Here is a 17257-nt window from a genome sequence, read left to right as displayed (position 1 = left end):
ACTACCTACATTAAAGTACTACCTCACCCCATTCGGTGTGTCTCACTTGTTACATGTAAACACACTCAGTGATTCTGTGCTCCTCCAGTCTCATGTCACACGGCTTCTCTGACAACGGCCGTCTCACCTGGAGGAGAGTCCGTCGGCCAAGAGATCTGCTGTGTCGACGGAAAGTCATCCTCCAGTGTAGCATCACCCAAAGTGCATAAATTCATATTTTGTATTCATAGTCGGGATGGTCCACACACACACACACACACACACACACACACACACACACACACACACACACACACACACACACACACACACACACACACACACACACACACACACACACACACACACACACACACACACACACACGAAATGATGAGTTTGAATGTCTTTTTTGTAAAAAGGCCACAGGGTACACGAGTATAATGAAATGAAATGTTACTACCATACTCTGAGGACGACAAATAGCAGTGGACACATGCGTGGTTGGCTTCCTCACTCGGGGAAGAAAAGCAAAAGACCTGCAATAAGGTTAACGAATACATTCCCTCATTAGTGAACCATATTGCAGGCATTCCTCTCGAAGCATTCTTATCAATGGCTTCCCTCATCAAAAGGTTCCCTAAGACGACGGCACTCTTAACCCCATACAGTCCTTTAACCACCCAGGGCCGGTTAGAAAACACATCCTCAGAGGTCCGAGCAAAGCTCCGGTCCGGATTGGTTTAGAAGCCCCTCACAGGCGAGGGTTTCAGAGAGCCGAAGGAAGTCCTTTTGTTAAATGTACAGGACGTCTTCGCGGGTACAAGATCACATGCGTGGAGAGCTGCCGGTCCACCTGCGGTCTCTGTAGCGCAGCGGGGAAGTCGGGAAGAGCCGTCAGGAGGATCTCATCGGACCGGAGCGGCCTACGACACAAAGGGGAAAACATCACGACCGGCACTATATTTAAATAAGTATGTCATCAGCGATAGGGTGAGCCGATTTTGTCCTGTGTTATCTAATAGTAGATAAGGTTTAGGAAACGTTACTCAAACAGGAGGAAGTCTTTTGTTGGGATGACAATAATGTAGTAAGTTTGAACTAAACTCCGAAAACTTCTAACTGAATGCAATAATATGAACTCTATATATACACACTTCCACAATCAGTTCTCACAATTTTAATTCTGTTTACTCACTCTCTCACACACACACACACACACACACACACACACACACACACACACACACACACACATACACACGAGAAAGATGATGGTTTTCCGTCATTACAATCCCAGTGGGTTACTGGGACTAACAAACGTTATCAGAACCTTGCTGCAGCCAAGTTACAGTCAGCTGGCTAACCGGAGCTTAGCTTACTCTTAGCTAGTTAGCGCTGGCTGAATCAGAGTTGCTACCTGAAGGACCGCCCCTCTGGACAAGGCGGTCAAAACCAATAAACCTGCACTTTTCTTGTGGCTGCCACTTTGCAAACGATTGGCACATAACACACCCGGAACTAAGCGTTTATCAGAGCGTCAACGTTGGGCTTTCCTTTACCTTTTTCAAAAGGGGTTGTCTGCAGGATGAGGAGCTGCTCCCGTGTGCAACGACTCGATATAGGCCAAGGCACTCTGCAGGGAGGTCAGACAGTAGCCTTCCTCTCCGATCAAATAGCTGAAAAAGAGAAGCGAATATATAAATATATACATCAGCTGATATCAAGGCATCTGGAAGCTAGAGTTAGAAACATGGTTGTGAGTTTTCCATTCATTTGAGCAAATGAAACTGTCAGAAGTAAAACAGGACAAAAACTGGAGCGTCAACTATGGCTGACCTTTGACTAACGAGAGCGAGACACGAGAGCGACTGTAGGCGGGACACCGTGCTGCAGGGCGGACGAGAGAGAGGACGGAGAGATGGAGGGAGGAGATGCTCTTTTTCCCACCCAGTTCTAGCAACAAAATCAGGGAGATGGTCTTCAGTCTCTAGTTGACTGAAGCGATTAGAGACCGACTTGTGAGTCGACTGTTTACCAACTGAACTTTAAATTAGTTTTTTGCTCATGACCTTATAAAAAGTTATAGGAGGATTTAAGACCATGTTTTTAAGGGCTGTGAGACTTATAAATTGACCTCTTTTCATGTTAATAGGCCATTGTAATCTGATCTCAGATGTTTTAACGGTTTGTCTGAAGTGAATCGCAGACGGTGAAGAGTAAAGAGACTCAAGCTGCTCTGCAGTGGAATGACAGGTAACTGAGAACAGCAGATGATGAGTAACTTCTTTAAAAACAGACAGACGTTGGGAACGACAATTTGAGGCATACGAGAAAAAGAAACACAAAAAACGTTGAAGATGGCGACAGCTGAATCCTCAAAGAACCCTCCAAAATGTGCTAATTAAATGTAACTAAAATTGCACTGACAAATACTAGACTTAAGTCTCAAGTTTAGTTTATTGGTTAAAACGATAAAGAGTCACTAATCATCCAACTGACATTTTCATCTAAAGACAAATTAAATCAAAACCAGTCATCAACGTAAACATGTGTTTGTTGATGTACTGAGGGACTCGACAACAACGGGTCCACCTCCGTCTCAAAGCAACTACAGTGAATTCCATCCCACATCGACAAGCTGAGGAAGCAAAAGATGCTTGAAGAGCTTTGAGTTTTACTTCGTACTCAAAAATAAATAAAAATAAAGTCAATGAGCCCTCAACAGGCGTCATTTATTTTAGTGTCATGTCTAATTAAGTAACTTTTAGTCATTGCTTCATTAATGTACTTTTCAAAGGCTTTATACTTTGGTTGACCTGCGAACTGTAGTCGTGACATTATTATTGTGCTTGGAGATAAAATCTCAAAACGCATTGACTGACGGCTGACTGATCCTTTCAAAGACTCGTTAGCTCAGTCACAGCCTGTGGAGAGCAGCATCATATCCAGCCTCTCAGCCTAGTGTCTGGCTCCTCCACCGCCCTGCACTTCAACTGCATAAACATCAAGTGGGACTTAATTTGTATTTTTATAGAGGAGAAAAAAAAAAAATCCCAAATTCCCTGACATTCCTTGGCCACTGCCAATCTAACCAGATGGCTTTTTACAGTCTGCTGCTTTTATGGCCGTGATAGACCTCTTTGGGTGTTGTCTGAACTCACACGCAACGACACGATGTAGTCGCCCAACCCAAGACCACCGGCCCTTCCCGGCTGTCCAACTCTACAGCTTATCTTGGCATTTGCTAGCTGGGCATTTTCAGTCTGAGTGGCTTATGCCTACGAAACACAACATCAAGACGTGTTCCTCAGTGCAATGTCGAACTAAATAAATAACTAAATAACCCTCTTGCTCTTTTCCGTCCATGGCAATCAGCCTGTGATGTCTGATGTCATATTGATGTATATGAATACTAGAGCCTGACAGATACTCCATTTTGGGACGAGGATCCTAATATCTATATCAGGCATGAAAACGGGTCAGGGGTGAAAAAAGTGAGAAGGATATTACCCCTCTAGAGGGGTGCGGGGGCATGCTCCACCGTAAGAAAAATGTAAATATTCCATATTTTAAAGCATCAATCTGATGCATTTTGAGATGCTTTTTTTGCCAACCTGGGGAGAGCTGGAGAAACTTAACTTCAGCCAAGAGTCAAAAATTATTATGGCCTCCTTACTAAGTATTATGCAAGCCATTTCATGCCAGCCTGTCACTGGGTCTAACATTTACAGTCAGACCTGCAAACTCATGAGGGGTGAAAAAGGTGACACCAGCAGGGCGGGGGAGCGAGTCAATGCCGAACTGTGTGTGTGTGTGTGTGTGTGTGTGTGTGTGTGTGTGTGTGTGTGTGTGTGTGTGTGTGTGTGTGTGTGTGTGTGTGTGTGTGTGTGTGTGTGTGCGCATGCATGCATGCATACATACATACATACATACACACGCTTCATTGAAAAAAACAGTGCTTTTCTCTGAAAAATAAGGACATTTCTAAGTGACCCCAAACTTTTGAACGGTAGTGTGTGTGTGTGTGTGTGTATATATATATTTTGTAGACTTAATACTTACAATATGCAATACTGAAATACTACTGAATATTGTTTTGTTACTACTACATTTCACTTCATAATATTACACTTATATGCCATAATATGTATAATGTACCAGCCTTTTTATTTGACCATATTATGTCATACTGTTACACCACTTTACTTTGAGGAGACGTCACTGTTAGTCTAGAACACTGAATAATGTTTCCACCAGTAAACCTGAACATGCACACCTCTCTCTGTGTGACAGTGATTATAACCGCATAACTATATAGATTATAATTAACTGGAGGATACACTTTTTCCTTCACGTAGATCTTAAACCCTTAAATATAAACAGGAGCCCGGCCACCCTACGGAGGAAACTCATTTTGTTTTTTTTATTAAAATAAAAGTTGGATAAAATCTCCACTGGTCCTCTCCTTATATGTAGTCAGGTGTCGGTAGGTAGAACGCTGATTGGCCAAGACTCACGACGTCAAAGATCTTCTATTGCTAAGATGATCACGACCTCAGTTTTTTTTCCGTGTCCCACTCCAATCTCAGAAACGGCGGACAGTTGACCCACCCTCCCAAAAACAAAAACGCTTTGGATCTACGTGATTCATGTGGATGACATATTTTGGTTTCAAAACGGCAAATTTCGCCGAAAGGTGAGGGATTTTCATGTCTGCTATATAAGTGGGAAAAAATAAATCTGATAACAGTATCACACAATTAAAAAACATGTAACCACAAAAAATAAAACCACATTGTCAAAGATCTGCAGTGAAAGCAGTCATGTGCTCTCGTTAGCAAACTGTAATGCAGAGATACTGGTGGAGTATAGAAGGCCCTTTTAATTCTGAAGCCTATTTTTGTATCCAATTCCACAGATGATTTTAGCATTATTATTATTATGCTTGTTGAGTTTGTTTCCCCTGCTATAAGTGCTGCATTGCATGTACAGTTATTGTTCATATCCCAATTTAAAGCTGTAAACACAAGTGACACAAGCGTCACAAGTGATGACATCGTTGTGGACACAAATACACTGCAGACACAGAGCAATATTAGCATTCATTTGGAGTCGGGTTTCTGGCTGACTGATGAATGGAAGTCCTATAGTCACTGTGCTTTTAGCCGTTTTGGTCTCCACCAACTCCCGAGAACTACATCTGCTCTTTGGCTGCCGTCTTGTGTTTGGTGCTGGGCAGGTTGTGTATTTAGAGAGAGAGAGCAAGATGCCGTCACCATTCAAGGACTTGAATCTTTAAGCAAATTAGTGTTACCTGATTTTAACGTAAAACCCAGTAAACATAAAAATTAATTAAATTAACCACCATGCAAATTTATAGGACCGTACCAAATGTTTTTTTATAACCATATTTTTCTGCCATTATGACTGTGATATGGACGTCTAATCAGTTTCCTTTGGCCAAATTGTCGTTGATTCGGGGTCGCCCTCAGTGACGAGTATTGTGCAAGCTGATGTTTCTCTCTGGTTAACTTTAGGGCATGTTCACGAATGCAAGGCCATCTGACAGCGTCTCCTTCGACATGGGCGAAGGGTATTGTGCGGGTAGACATTCCTTCAAAATTTCCGCTTTCATGCATTTGGTGCAAAAAGAAGAAGAAAAAAAAAGAGCTAGTCATTCCACCACATCTTTTTCCCATCATCATGACTCACCCTTCGTGAATGAACTCCTCCAGAGCGGCACATTCAGACACCAGCTGAGGACACTGGCACCGCAGCGCCACGAAGGACAGGATGGGCAACAGGTCATCCGCGCCGCTGACGAGACGAAAGGGAGGAAGCGGGCGGTGAGATTGAGGCAGACAGGAAAAACATAAGTAAATAAGAGAGTGACATTTGCAGAGTATGTTGGCGTGGACTCCCCAGGGGAACGCATGGAAACCAACTGCAACGTAGCTCTTAATGGGATGCGTGTTCGAGGATGGAAATGATAAAGCGCTCCCTCTCTTTTCCATCTCCCCGAGATCTGTTGGGAGGACAAATTGCTGCCTTGGAGATGATGACAGCCTGATAGCATTCTCTCTGTGTGCAGACAGTGATCGTTTGTTTATCAGGACTCACACGCAGGGGCAAACGGCTCGCTAGCTAGTTTGCGTGAGAAGGCGGGTTAGCTGGCCCTCGACTGACCCTGGCCACGTGCAACTAGATACTCTTCTCCTGCAGGGTTCTGGAAGGTATGGACAGGCTGTGTAACTGTGAGCTGGACCTCACACACACACACACACAAAATTGCAACCCTGTATTATAATCTTGTGAGTTCACCGCTGTAAACACAAGACATCGATCATTTAAAACCGGTGTCACCGCATTCCAAGTATAAAGTGCTCTTCCCACATAAATGGATGTAAAAAAACAGCAGATATGCACGGGGGGGGGGGGGGGGAGACCAGTTTAGCAGCACAATAGCAGAGAGAAAAGAAAGGGATATGGACAAAAGGAAACAAATGAGCTCCCGGTTGGTCAGGGACAAAGACCTGACGAAAATGGAAACGCCAGTGAATGAATAAAAGAGGGCAGCGAGGACAATAAAGGAAATCTGTGTGTCCGAGACTGTAAATGAGAAACTACAGTGGAAGGGGAGAGACAAATATGCATTAAAAATACAAGATTCACTAAATCCCTGCTGGGATCCGACCCGAGAACACTGCAGCACTTCCACATTTAAACTGAGTCGGGCCTTGATGAAAATACATGTTCTGGGAGTCAGTGACACGCAGAAAGGCAACCTGTATTTAAAAAGGGCCGCAAAGAAAAATAAAGCAGTCACATATTGGCCTCTACTGAGCTGCAATCAGGACAGAAAAAGGCGTTCACTGGTACATTGGAGGCCGCAAAGTACACAGTCTTAATTTGCCCACTGGAAGAAAAGAAAAAAATCGAATCAAAGATTATGACTTTGGGAAATGATGAGCAAGTAGTGCCAGAGTGTGTTGTTGAAAACAGATGTTGCTTTGGTGAAAATCAGCACAGGACAATCAGAATTAAAAACGGCACGAATCAAAAGCAGCATTCTGGAGACTGTTGACGATACAGAGCCGTGCGACACGACTGCATTCTTGGTGTCCACAATGAAGACCAGAACAAATAAATCATCTGTTCGCGTCCCGTACGTGGTTTTGCCGTGTTTGACTCTCGTCTCCAGGTAACTAAACAAACAAATGATTCAGCTCGCAGTTCGGGGAACGTGTTGTTGCAAAGTTGTATATTTGACCATGTCCAGAGTACACACACAGACAACAAAATAAATCCTTCCACATCACAGCCTTTTGTCTTTATTTTGCTTTTCCAAGCCTTGAGAAGAGCAGTGCCCGGTCAACTCGTCTGCTCTGTGTATTCCAATACAAGGAGACAGATATGGAGCAGGAGACATGGCCTTAGACGTTCTCCAAAAGAGCATTAGTGGAGCCAACAAAAGAAAAAAGGAGACGAGGACAAAAATGATAGAAAAAAGGCTCTTGCTTGTTCCTCCAGTGTTATCTGATATCTTTATCAGATAACACTGGAGGAACAGGATTTGTTCCCAGATACTGGGTGTTTGTATAGTGCAGTGAAACCCAGAGGACGATTACAGGCATTAGCGATGCATGCATGCACACACAAACACACACGACATAATCCACTAGATTTAATGACAACAGTTTTCAGCCCCATTAAAACTGTGTCCAACCAGGGCTCAACACAAACTTTTAAAAGTGGTTGCGAGGCCGACAACCAGACACTAGCTTTCGGTTACGAGTCAGCCAAATAATCATGTCATACATGCTATGTCTCTCTCCGTGTGTGTTGGGTGTGTGTGTGTGTGTGTGTGTGTGTGTGTGTGTGTGTGTGTGTGTGTGTGTGTGTGTGTGTGTGTGTGCGTGTGCGTGTGTCTCTCTGTCTCTCCATTGCGAGGGTTCAAGGACAGAGGAAGTCGTTAATCCTGTATCAATTAAATACAACAAATATTTTGTATTTATTGTGGGGTGCATGTTTCGGTGTCTGCTGTACCTTTTTTTTTTTTTATACGGTTTATGGCTTTTCTCTGGTTAAACCTACATTCCATGTTCATATCTCTGGGTGACACTTGTTTTTTTGATTCATCACAGTACATTTTGTTTGTGCCCCCTCTGAGAATAATGCGTACTCTAGTAATAAGTATAAACGGCTCCGTGAAGGCGCGAGTTATAAACAAAGCGTTCTTGTTGAGCACTGCTAACCTTAAGACTGGCTCTACAAACAACCCAGTGAAAACTTAGTCTAGAACTAAGATCCACCTCAACCTTAGAACAAACATTGGCTCTCAGTTTGTTTACTAGCAAGTTCAAAAGAAGTCTCAGCTTGAACAACATTGATGCAAATGTATTTTCAGTCCACCAACTCAGTGGAGAAATAAACTCAGCATTGATGAGGTTGATTGTAAGGGCAGCACTGCTTTCTCTCCTGGATGTGGTTCACGGGATAATGTCAAGCCACATGGATGCAGATGAAACTGTCTTTAGTCAAACTTTGTCCACACAAACCCATACAAACTGCATGTCCACTGAGCCTTTGTGTGACTGACTCTGCATCATCATGAATTCCACAAAGCTCCTCTTCCCCAAGCCCTCGTTGGGCTCTGAGTCCGTTCCAAAACCAGACAGGACGACCCACTTTTAAGCCTGGCCTGGAAAAGGCACTCTCTGGGGGGGCAATAGTCCTCGGACAACCCCCGCTGTGGCGGGCTAACTGGGCACTGATGAGACCTGACAGGGCAGCTAACAAGGCAGAGAGCCCTTAAGTGATGTTTGGGTACTTCTACTGGACGGTCTTTAACTCCCTATAAGCACAGAGTCAACAGAGAGAGGGCTCTTATTTTGAAGTTAAATGAGGTATTGGAGGAATTCAAGTAAAATGACAACCCCTGACAGTCCTACACTGTTCTGTACAAAGTTCTCCAACTATTGCATCACTATTAATGTCATGAGTCTTATTTCCCACTAGAAATACCCCAAAGAGACGGCACTTGTTGGAGCAGATTATGATTTACTCACATGGCGGCTGTTTTTGGGGAGGAGTCAACGTCATGAAGGCACCTGTAGTCCTCAGCGCAGGCACAGATCAGCCGCAATGTCCGAACTATAACAAAACATCAGCAGGAAGCAAGAAATATAAAACCTCAGGCAATATCTACAATATGCAGAAATGGTCCGATATGAAAAACGTCTGGCCACAGCAGGGCGATTGGGAGGGGGTCAAATCATGAAAGATGTTCTGATTAATATTGTAGTGTTGTACATTTAGAATGTATTTTAAATTGCAGAGTTAAACAGATTTTAAAGTGTAATTCATATACGTTTTCCCAATCGCTTCAATGTAATAATACATACGATCCATTGGTGAAAAACACAGCAGACTAATGTCACATGACTCCTACGACAGGTCTGGACCACTAGAGAGAATATTCAAAATAAGAGAACGTTGGTGAATGCGGCAACTGAACCAATCTGTTCTTTAGCCCAATGAGCTTCCTAGCTAGTGTAGCGGTTGTAGCAGCAACAGGTGCATACTGAAACTCCACAAAAGAGGTGTGAACACAGTCCACTGAGCAACAACACAAATCTGACTCACCAATACATTCCAACTTCCTCTGCGGACAGCAGTCTTTGATGAGAAGATTGAGCTCCTGAACAGCAGACTCGTAGGGGTAGGAACCCTGCAGTGCGCTGGGGTATCCGGGGAACAGTTTCAAGGGGACGCCAACGTCCGCTGGCGAGGCGTCCTGGTACAGCTTCATGCTCGACTCAAAGGCCTGCTCCCTTTCCCTGTGGACCTTCCTGAAAAAAAGACAGACAAGATTATCAGACTTTTCAACTTCGAATAGTGTGAACCTCCCATTCATCGGTTTTCATATCGAGGGCTGCAGACATATTGCAGTGGGGCGCATATAACCAGAGGGAAATTGGAGTCAAATAGCTGACCTTTTTACACAAGTAGATGTTGAGAACTCTCGTGGACTTAAACTCAATAAAACCCACACAAGTGAGGGAGGAAACAGCAGCTTATCAAAAAACATTTCGCCAACAATATACGGAGTTTGATCAAAAGAACAGGATAATCAATAAAAGATTAATCGTTCAGCTAATTATTGAGTCATAGAGCTGTTACCCAGTTTATTGTTTACGGTCTGACCCCCTTCTCAACAGTAGAGTCAAAAGGGATTTAGGTAACAACAAGTCAGTCAGTGTGTATTGAGTGGTTTAATACATAGTTATTGATAAGTGGAGCAGCTGTGTTGTTATACGTTAGTGTTATAACAACACGTCTGTTGCTGTTCAACAAAGACTTCTTTTTTTTTTATATTAAACTTCATCTTTTTCTCCTCACAAAATCAAAAAGAACCAATAAGAGTATCAATAAGCAACCGAACCGATAAGCAGTATCGATAAAATCCCAACTGATCATTTTAAAGACTTTTGAGTGTAATGAGAATCCAACCAGCAATAGAAGCTGGGAAGAGGCGGACATCGTTGGAGTAGCACTGCCACACGCTGGTCATGACCCACACTGTACAATTCATAACAAACCAAAATATTTTCTTTAGATGCAGTTCTATAAAGCTTAACAATACTTAGTGTATACTCTGACCTCAAGTCCACCATGAACATCTTAATGCTGAAATATTGTTGAATGAATAAAAACTAACAGATTAATTGTATGTGTTTGAACACAACCCAAACATCCTGATCCAATGTTGCTGTATGAAATACAACTGAAACAATTCATAAATGGAAGAAAGTCAAACGATGTATAAACAGTCAAGGAGCAGTCACTTACGTTGTGCCAAATTATGAAGCATACCATATATTTTATGATTAATTCACTTTTTACCAGCAGCTACTGATGGGAGCTTATTTCTGAGTCTTGTTATATACACAATGTATTTAAAGCAGACGGCACAGAGTTGATGCCACAGAGAAGACACCAACGTTGTGGATTATCTTCGACAGCACAAATGTGAAAGTCTGCCCTTTGAAGAAAAACCGGAGATAACACCTCGGTGCCAGATAATATTACTGTATAACCCAAACCTGTGGTAAAAGACAAATACAGGAGTCACCAGGAAAAGAATGTGATTAAACTGGGCTAAACATAACCCAAACTTACAGCCGACTATGGAGAACAGGTATGTGACCGGTCGGTCTATAACCTGTGTTTACCGGGGTTGCAAATGTGAAATAACTAATTATGTCAAATTGTAGACAGATTTTCAGATTTTGCATCTGCACAATAAAAGTAGTTACCTTTTAACTAGGTTTACCTCATAAACCGGTACCCAAGTGTAAACACCTCAGGCATTCAAACGTAACCATAGTACTGTAACCGTTATTCATTCCTTCAGAATAAAGAAAATAAATGTTGGGCAGAAATATGTTGCAGTTAAAATCTGTCAGTAAACAAACATGGAGCTTTTGGCATAGCAATTCCCATTATATTCAACCGCTAATCAACAGTGTTTTGTAAGCGCTGTAAATTAAGATAAAGCATTTGACAGTGTGCCACTTGTGTTGTTGTAGAATGTGGATAAATCAGAAAGCTATGTATTGGGTTTACTTACAAGTGTCGTAGCAAGTAGTACCAGTAGCTTGCTAACTTATCCTATCATCATTTTAAATCATCAGCCAGGCCCCTGGTAGATCAGGGTTGGCCAACCAGTCAGAGACTAAGAGCCACATTTTGTACTGTGTTACCGCAAAGAGCCACATCATAACCCCCCCCCCCCCCGTGAGCCAAAAATTAAAATGTCTCTGTTACTACGACATAAATCCATTTAATTTAGGGTTAAGAAACCCACATTACTCTATCACAGATCAAACTTAACAGATGAAAATAACAAAGACAAAGATTAAACACACGTTATTATATTAACTTTGTTCAAAGCTTTTTTGTCACAGTTGAGAAGGACATAAGTCTAATAAGAACATGCATGTGGTCTGGGGCGGTGGTTCAACTGGTCTGTCTGCAGGATCACCATCACCCCTGAATGACAAGCCGCGAGGAACATTTTCAACTTCTCAATTTGATTTAATGAAAATATGGCACCGTTTGAAAGTGAGATAGTGTCACAGTATGCCAAACACAGAAATATTCCCTTTCACGGAATGAAGCGAACTATCACAAATAGTCCGATGTGTAAACTCACGCAAGTAAAGTGTGCAGCATTGAGGAGTGTGTGAATATTCAATTCAGTTTATTTTATATAGCCCAAAATCACAAATTAAAATGTGCAATCTGTAACATAACATCCTGTCCCGGGACCTCACATCAGATCAGGAAAAACTCCCCAAATAAAGATAGTAAAAACCATTTCACAGGCAAAACAGGAAGAAGCCTTCATAGAGCAACAGAGGAGGATCCCCCTCCCTGGATGGACAGAAGAATAGATGTCATGTGACCAGAATGAATAACGTAACATAGTTACAACACATTACATCAATATGACTGAAATTGAATAACTTGCACTCTTCCGCATTAAAAAATCCCTTCAAAATAAAAGCACAGGATTTTTTTTTTTTCCATGTAAAATGACCGTACTGACGGACTGAAAACGGGTCCGCGAAAGACTGAAAACGGGTCCGCGATTTCATGGCTTTCAAGCCGTCGCGCCTTGAGTTTGACACCAGTGGTCTAAAGTATTTGCAAAATCAATAAAAAAAAATAAAAATAAAAATAAAAACTTTGATATGAACGCAAGAGCCGCATGAAACCAGGCAAAGAGCCGCATGCGGCTCGGGAGCTGCGGGTTGGCCAGGCCTGTTTTAGATGGATGAAGCTGCAGTACCTGAAAAGCGCCACCAGGGCGCTCCACAGCGGCGTGAAGAAGGCCTCCTCGATGCTGGCGAGGCACAGGTCTTTAGAGCTGGCTGTGTTTAGACACTCAAAGGACAGCAAACACAGTGACAGAAGCTGATCTGAAACATTAAGAAATATTTATCAACCTACAATTTTTACATCGACTGTTAATGCAAAATGTATTTGCTACTAAAAATCAACACAGTAAGAAGCTTCCTACGCACAAACATCCATCCTCCATCATCGCGCTCACCGATTGCAATGTGAATGTCTTTGACAACGACCTTAAGATGCTCCGTCAGTGCCCTCAGCTCCAGCACGTTGCCCTCGTCCTGATCTGGCTGCATGGCGGGGTCGAAGGTCAGCTCTGAATCAAAGCCGTGGTCGTCCGTGCCGCCGTGGATCGGGGCCCAGTCCAACTGGGTCAGGAAGTGCTCCAGATCCTCGAACGAGTTCTCCCGATCCACAGTTACCTGCTCGTGAGGCTCCTCCCCTTCCTCGTCGTCGTAGGCGGCGTGGAGGTCGTGAGAGCGCGACGGGGAGGGCGACATGCCCAGGCTGAAGCTGTGACCACCAACGCTGCTGCCCCGGGTCGGCCTCGTCTGGGTGTCTGCGTGGTCAATGGCAAGACTTAACTAGGGCTGCAACAACGAATCGATAAAATCAATTATCGCTGCACTTTAAATCTCTCCCAGACGGCGTAGTTCAGACCTGAGCATCTTACGGCTCTCCCAGTCCGGCCCGCGTTAGGTCAATCAAAAAAGAAAAAGAAATAAATAAGATGCACGCTATAAATGTAATACAACGGCACTGCTTTTACTTTGAAGGCGATTTACGTATGCGCGCGCGCTTCCTCAGCCTCAGCGACCGGCTTGTTGCCATCAGACTGAAGCACGTCTTGTTCTGTAGTTTGTCCTCAGCGAGCAGCAGGTGCTGCCGTGAGCCGCTCCGCCTCACAGCATTAATCTTGCATGCGCAAAGCGAGACGCAAGGAAACCAAGTGAGGAGAGAAGACGCGAGGAAATATGTTTTAAGAGACATGAGACGTCATTTCCTCTGAAGCGTCACGTGAAGCGACGTCTGTTTCTGATGACTGCGGCCGACTGACAGCTGATCACATCTGATCAGCTGTCAGTCGCTTTAACAGCTGATGAGTTTTGTCTGGAGAGTTTTTAGCGAACATTCCAATAAAAATGCACTTAAAATATTGATAAAAATGATCGTATGTTTTCAGTTGATTTAATGGTGTTAAACTACTACTTATATTAATAAAGACAAAATTATCATCAGTGTCAAAGTGGAGATGTTTTCTCTGTCGTCGGTTACCATTTAATAAACTGCATTGAGTATTTATACACAGTGTGTGTATTTATACTGTGTTATGTGTCCTGCTTATACGCGCAGGATCGATCAGGATTCTACCGGCGGAATGAGTCTTATTTATTTATTTATGTCGGTATGTTTTGAAGTTCTGATTGTGACATCATTATAAAATAACCCACAATATAAATATAGTTTCTCTTCATTACGTGTTGTAAAAAGTGTTTCCTCTCTCCAGCTCGTGTTTGCATAAGACTTCCAGTGACTTCCAGTGAAGCACACACAGTGTTTTCAATGACTGGGAAGTCGGTCAACTGTTTTACAAGACCCACAGGAACCCTGACGAAGCCACGGTAAATCTACATTTCAGGCTTTTCTTCACTATTTTAGTTCCCCTATGCTCAGAGCACAAAACAAAACCAGACCGAAGCGGAGAAAGTCCACGAGGTAAATGTGAACCCGATTCAACCCTCTTCACTAAAACGCTCCTACCTGGATGAAGCAGGTTGTGGGTACTGCAAGAATGCCTCAGCGGCAGGGCAGGACTGTGGGGGAGGCCTTTACTGACGATGGGGTAGAGCCTGTTGTAGACCCGGTACTGGTGTTTCCTCAGCAGCTTCACCACTGGGTGGTCCGACCGGCTGCAGACACAGTACAAATGTTAGTTCACCCTCGATGTGGCCGAACAAACAACACACGTGATATAACCATTTGATGTAAGTGCGAATAGTAACAATCTTGCGTCACACCAACCACTGACAACAGCAAAAGGAAAATACAAACACTTCTGAAGCAACATGCCGACAACCGAGCAAGACTGAGTCGACCTTTGGAACACAACAAAAACAATCAGTTGCCGTGATTGCGTAACAAAATGTGTAAGTGTTTCGGTATGACGACTGTACGTTTAGTGTTCTCGATTGATAAGATGGGAGTAATTGGGTGAATTGCAGGATCAAGCCAGTTGGAGCCTAACAACTGGTCTGGGATCAGGAGTTACAATCAAGTTAACTTGTTACATTACAGATTAGTTTTCAGGCACAAAGTTGCCACGTTGACAAAGATATTCTGCATTGTTTGTATGAACAAGGACGCTCTGGGACAAAAACACTAAACCTCCATTGACGAGAAAGGTCAACAATACAACCGCACACATCCTGTAATCTAACGCACCTCAACCCTCTGAACACCAAAACCTGCCGGCAGGTTTGAAAAGCATGTTTTCTTTAAAAACAAGTCGCAAATAAATAAATAAAATTACACCTTTCAGGTGTAAAATAGACATCATCTTTGGGTTTTCAACTTTCCAATGGACCTAGAACGCATCATATGTGACGATTCCTGTCAGGAAAAGCAACCAAATCTTGTGATATCGCATGAAAATTGCTTCATTAAGAGGTTTTTTAATAAACCAAATGCAGTAACTAGATTTTGAATTCTGCACTCGTCAGCGCAATTGGGACCAGCAGTCACGTGACAACAACTCAGTCAACTTGGACTAAAACAAAGAAAAGACCAGAGAGGTTGGAAAAAATAAATAATACAGTATGTATCGCACGTGGAGCCTCAATTTTGTTTTTCCAATATTTGTAACACTTGGAAAAATGTTGAATATAAAGATTAGATTATTTTCCAATTTTTGTAAAGTAAATAAATGACTAAAATTATTTATTTTTGAACAGAAAACTCATGACTAGATAGAGAGAACTCAAAACATGTCTATGCTCCTTCCATAGAGGTACAGGACTTGTCCATTGCAGAGAAAAACAAGGCCACAGGAAGTAAAATGTGACCGACGCAAACAAAAAAACACCCTGAACCCGTTTGTGGTTCAGAGAGTTAAACTATATTTTAAATTCTTATGTTTCAGTTGGTTACCTGAGCAGGTAGGAGACTAGACCGGAGACCAATGAGTCATCGTCAGGATTCTTCCTCATGTTGGCTTTCCACAGTTTGGGCCAATCCTAAAGCGACAACAACAAAAAGAATTCGATACATATTGGCAACTATATCAAAAATGTCATGAATGCTGATTAGTTGATTCATTTGAATGCAACTGATCAACATAAAATGTAACTATGCCAATTTTCTTTTTTGTGCAAGATGACTATTTACAAAACGCACATAAGCTTTTCATATAATCACATATTGAATACTCCAGGTTCTCAAAAGGCATCCCTTTGCACTCCGATAACTTGTAATAGCGTCTTTTCATTAGACATAAGCAGTGATGAACTTACATGGTCTTGCTCATATTCCAGCACGTTGGTGTAGAGAATGCGCTGCTCTTGCTCCTCTGCAGTCACCGCCCCAGATGCTGCAAATCTCCTGTAGCGACACACACAGGGACAGATTTACATGCAGTTCAGTCGCCCTCGTGAATTTAACCAGTAGTCAGTGAGGAGCCACAGTATTGAAACTGTCTGTGCATTTATTAAGTGTAGAAAGAATATTTTCTGCAATTTCTGCGAGTTTTTCACATGACAATAATCTTTAGATGTTTTTCAATCAAAATTAGAATTATGATGAAAAAAAAGGAGGCTATTCCCGTTAATATTGCAGACATGATTGCAATAGTAAAAATAATCACAATTAGAAATTTCTTTAAATCCTTCTGCCCTTTTTTTTTTTTTTTTTTTTTTTTTTTTTTAAAATGGCACGTGGTTTTCTGATCGAGAAGCACAGATTTTCTTGCAGTGTAACTGAATGAAAACTACATGTTTGGCACGTGAATTATTATATTGTTCCTTATGTGGCCAAAACAGTTTGGCCGCCTTTAATCTAAATTATTTCCAAAACCGACTACAGTCATTCCGGGAATTTATTGAACGCTTTGCCCTCAGATAACATCGCGATCAGATAGTAGGCTCTTTAGGAGGCACGAAGCACATACATTTCACTTCATAGTTTAGAAAACATTGGAGGGAAACAACTCAAGATGGGGTTTTAAGGAAAACTTGAAAACAAAGAACATGATAATTGTGATAGACTGTGTTTGTAAAATGATACTTCTAATCTATTTAATTTTTTATGGAGCTTAAAGAATGAAAGCAGAAGCGAAAGACAGAACAACCTGATTCAGTGAGTT

The 17257-nt window shown here is 42.4% G+C and overlaps 1 protein-coding gene across 1 annotated transcript in view; it reads right to left on the bottom strand.

The window, feature by feature from the left end:
- Nucleotides 1–738: 738 nt before the first annotated feature.
- vps9d1 (VPS9 domain containing 1) overlaps nt 739–17257 on the bottom strand; it is a 28906-nt gene continuing 12387 nt past the window's right edge. Inside the window, exons 8-17 of the mRNA XM_079223139.1 lie at nt 16410–16497; nt 16048–16133; nt 14662–14810; nt 13103–13459; nt 12839–12968; nt 9628–9833; nt 9051–9135; nt 5695–5799; nt 1542–1658; nt 739–905 (exon numbers count right to left, since the gene is read on the bottom strand). Of these exons, the coding sequence (XP_079079265.1) occupies nt 1547–1658; nt 5695–5799; nt 9051–9135; nt 9628–9833; nt 12839–12968; nt 13103–13459; nt 14662–14810; nt 16048–16133; nt 16410–16497 (1318 nt within the window). The 3' untranslated portion in view covers nt 739–905; nt 1542–1546. The remainder of the gene's footprint in view (nt 906–1541; nt 1659–5694; nt 5800–9050; nt 9136–9627; nt 9834–12838; nt 12969–13102; nt 13460–14661; nt 14811–16047; nt 16134–16409; nt 16498–17257) is intronic.

Source organism: Taurulus bubalis, assembly GCF_910589615.1.
Source record: "Taurulus bubalis genome assembly, chromosome: 9".
NCBI classification, from domain to species: Eukaryota; Metazoa; Chordata; class Actinopteri; order Perciformes; family Cottidae; genus Taurulus; species Taurulus bubalis.
This window is presented reverse-complemented; position numbering and strand designations above follow the sequence as displayed.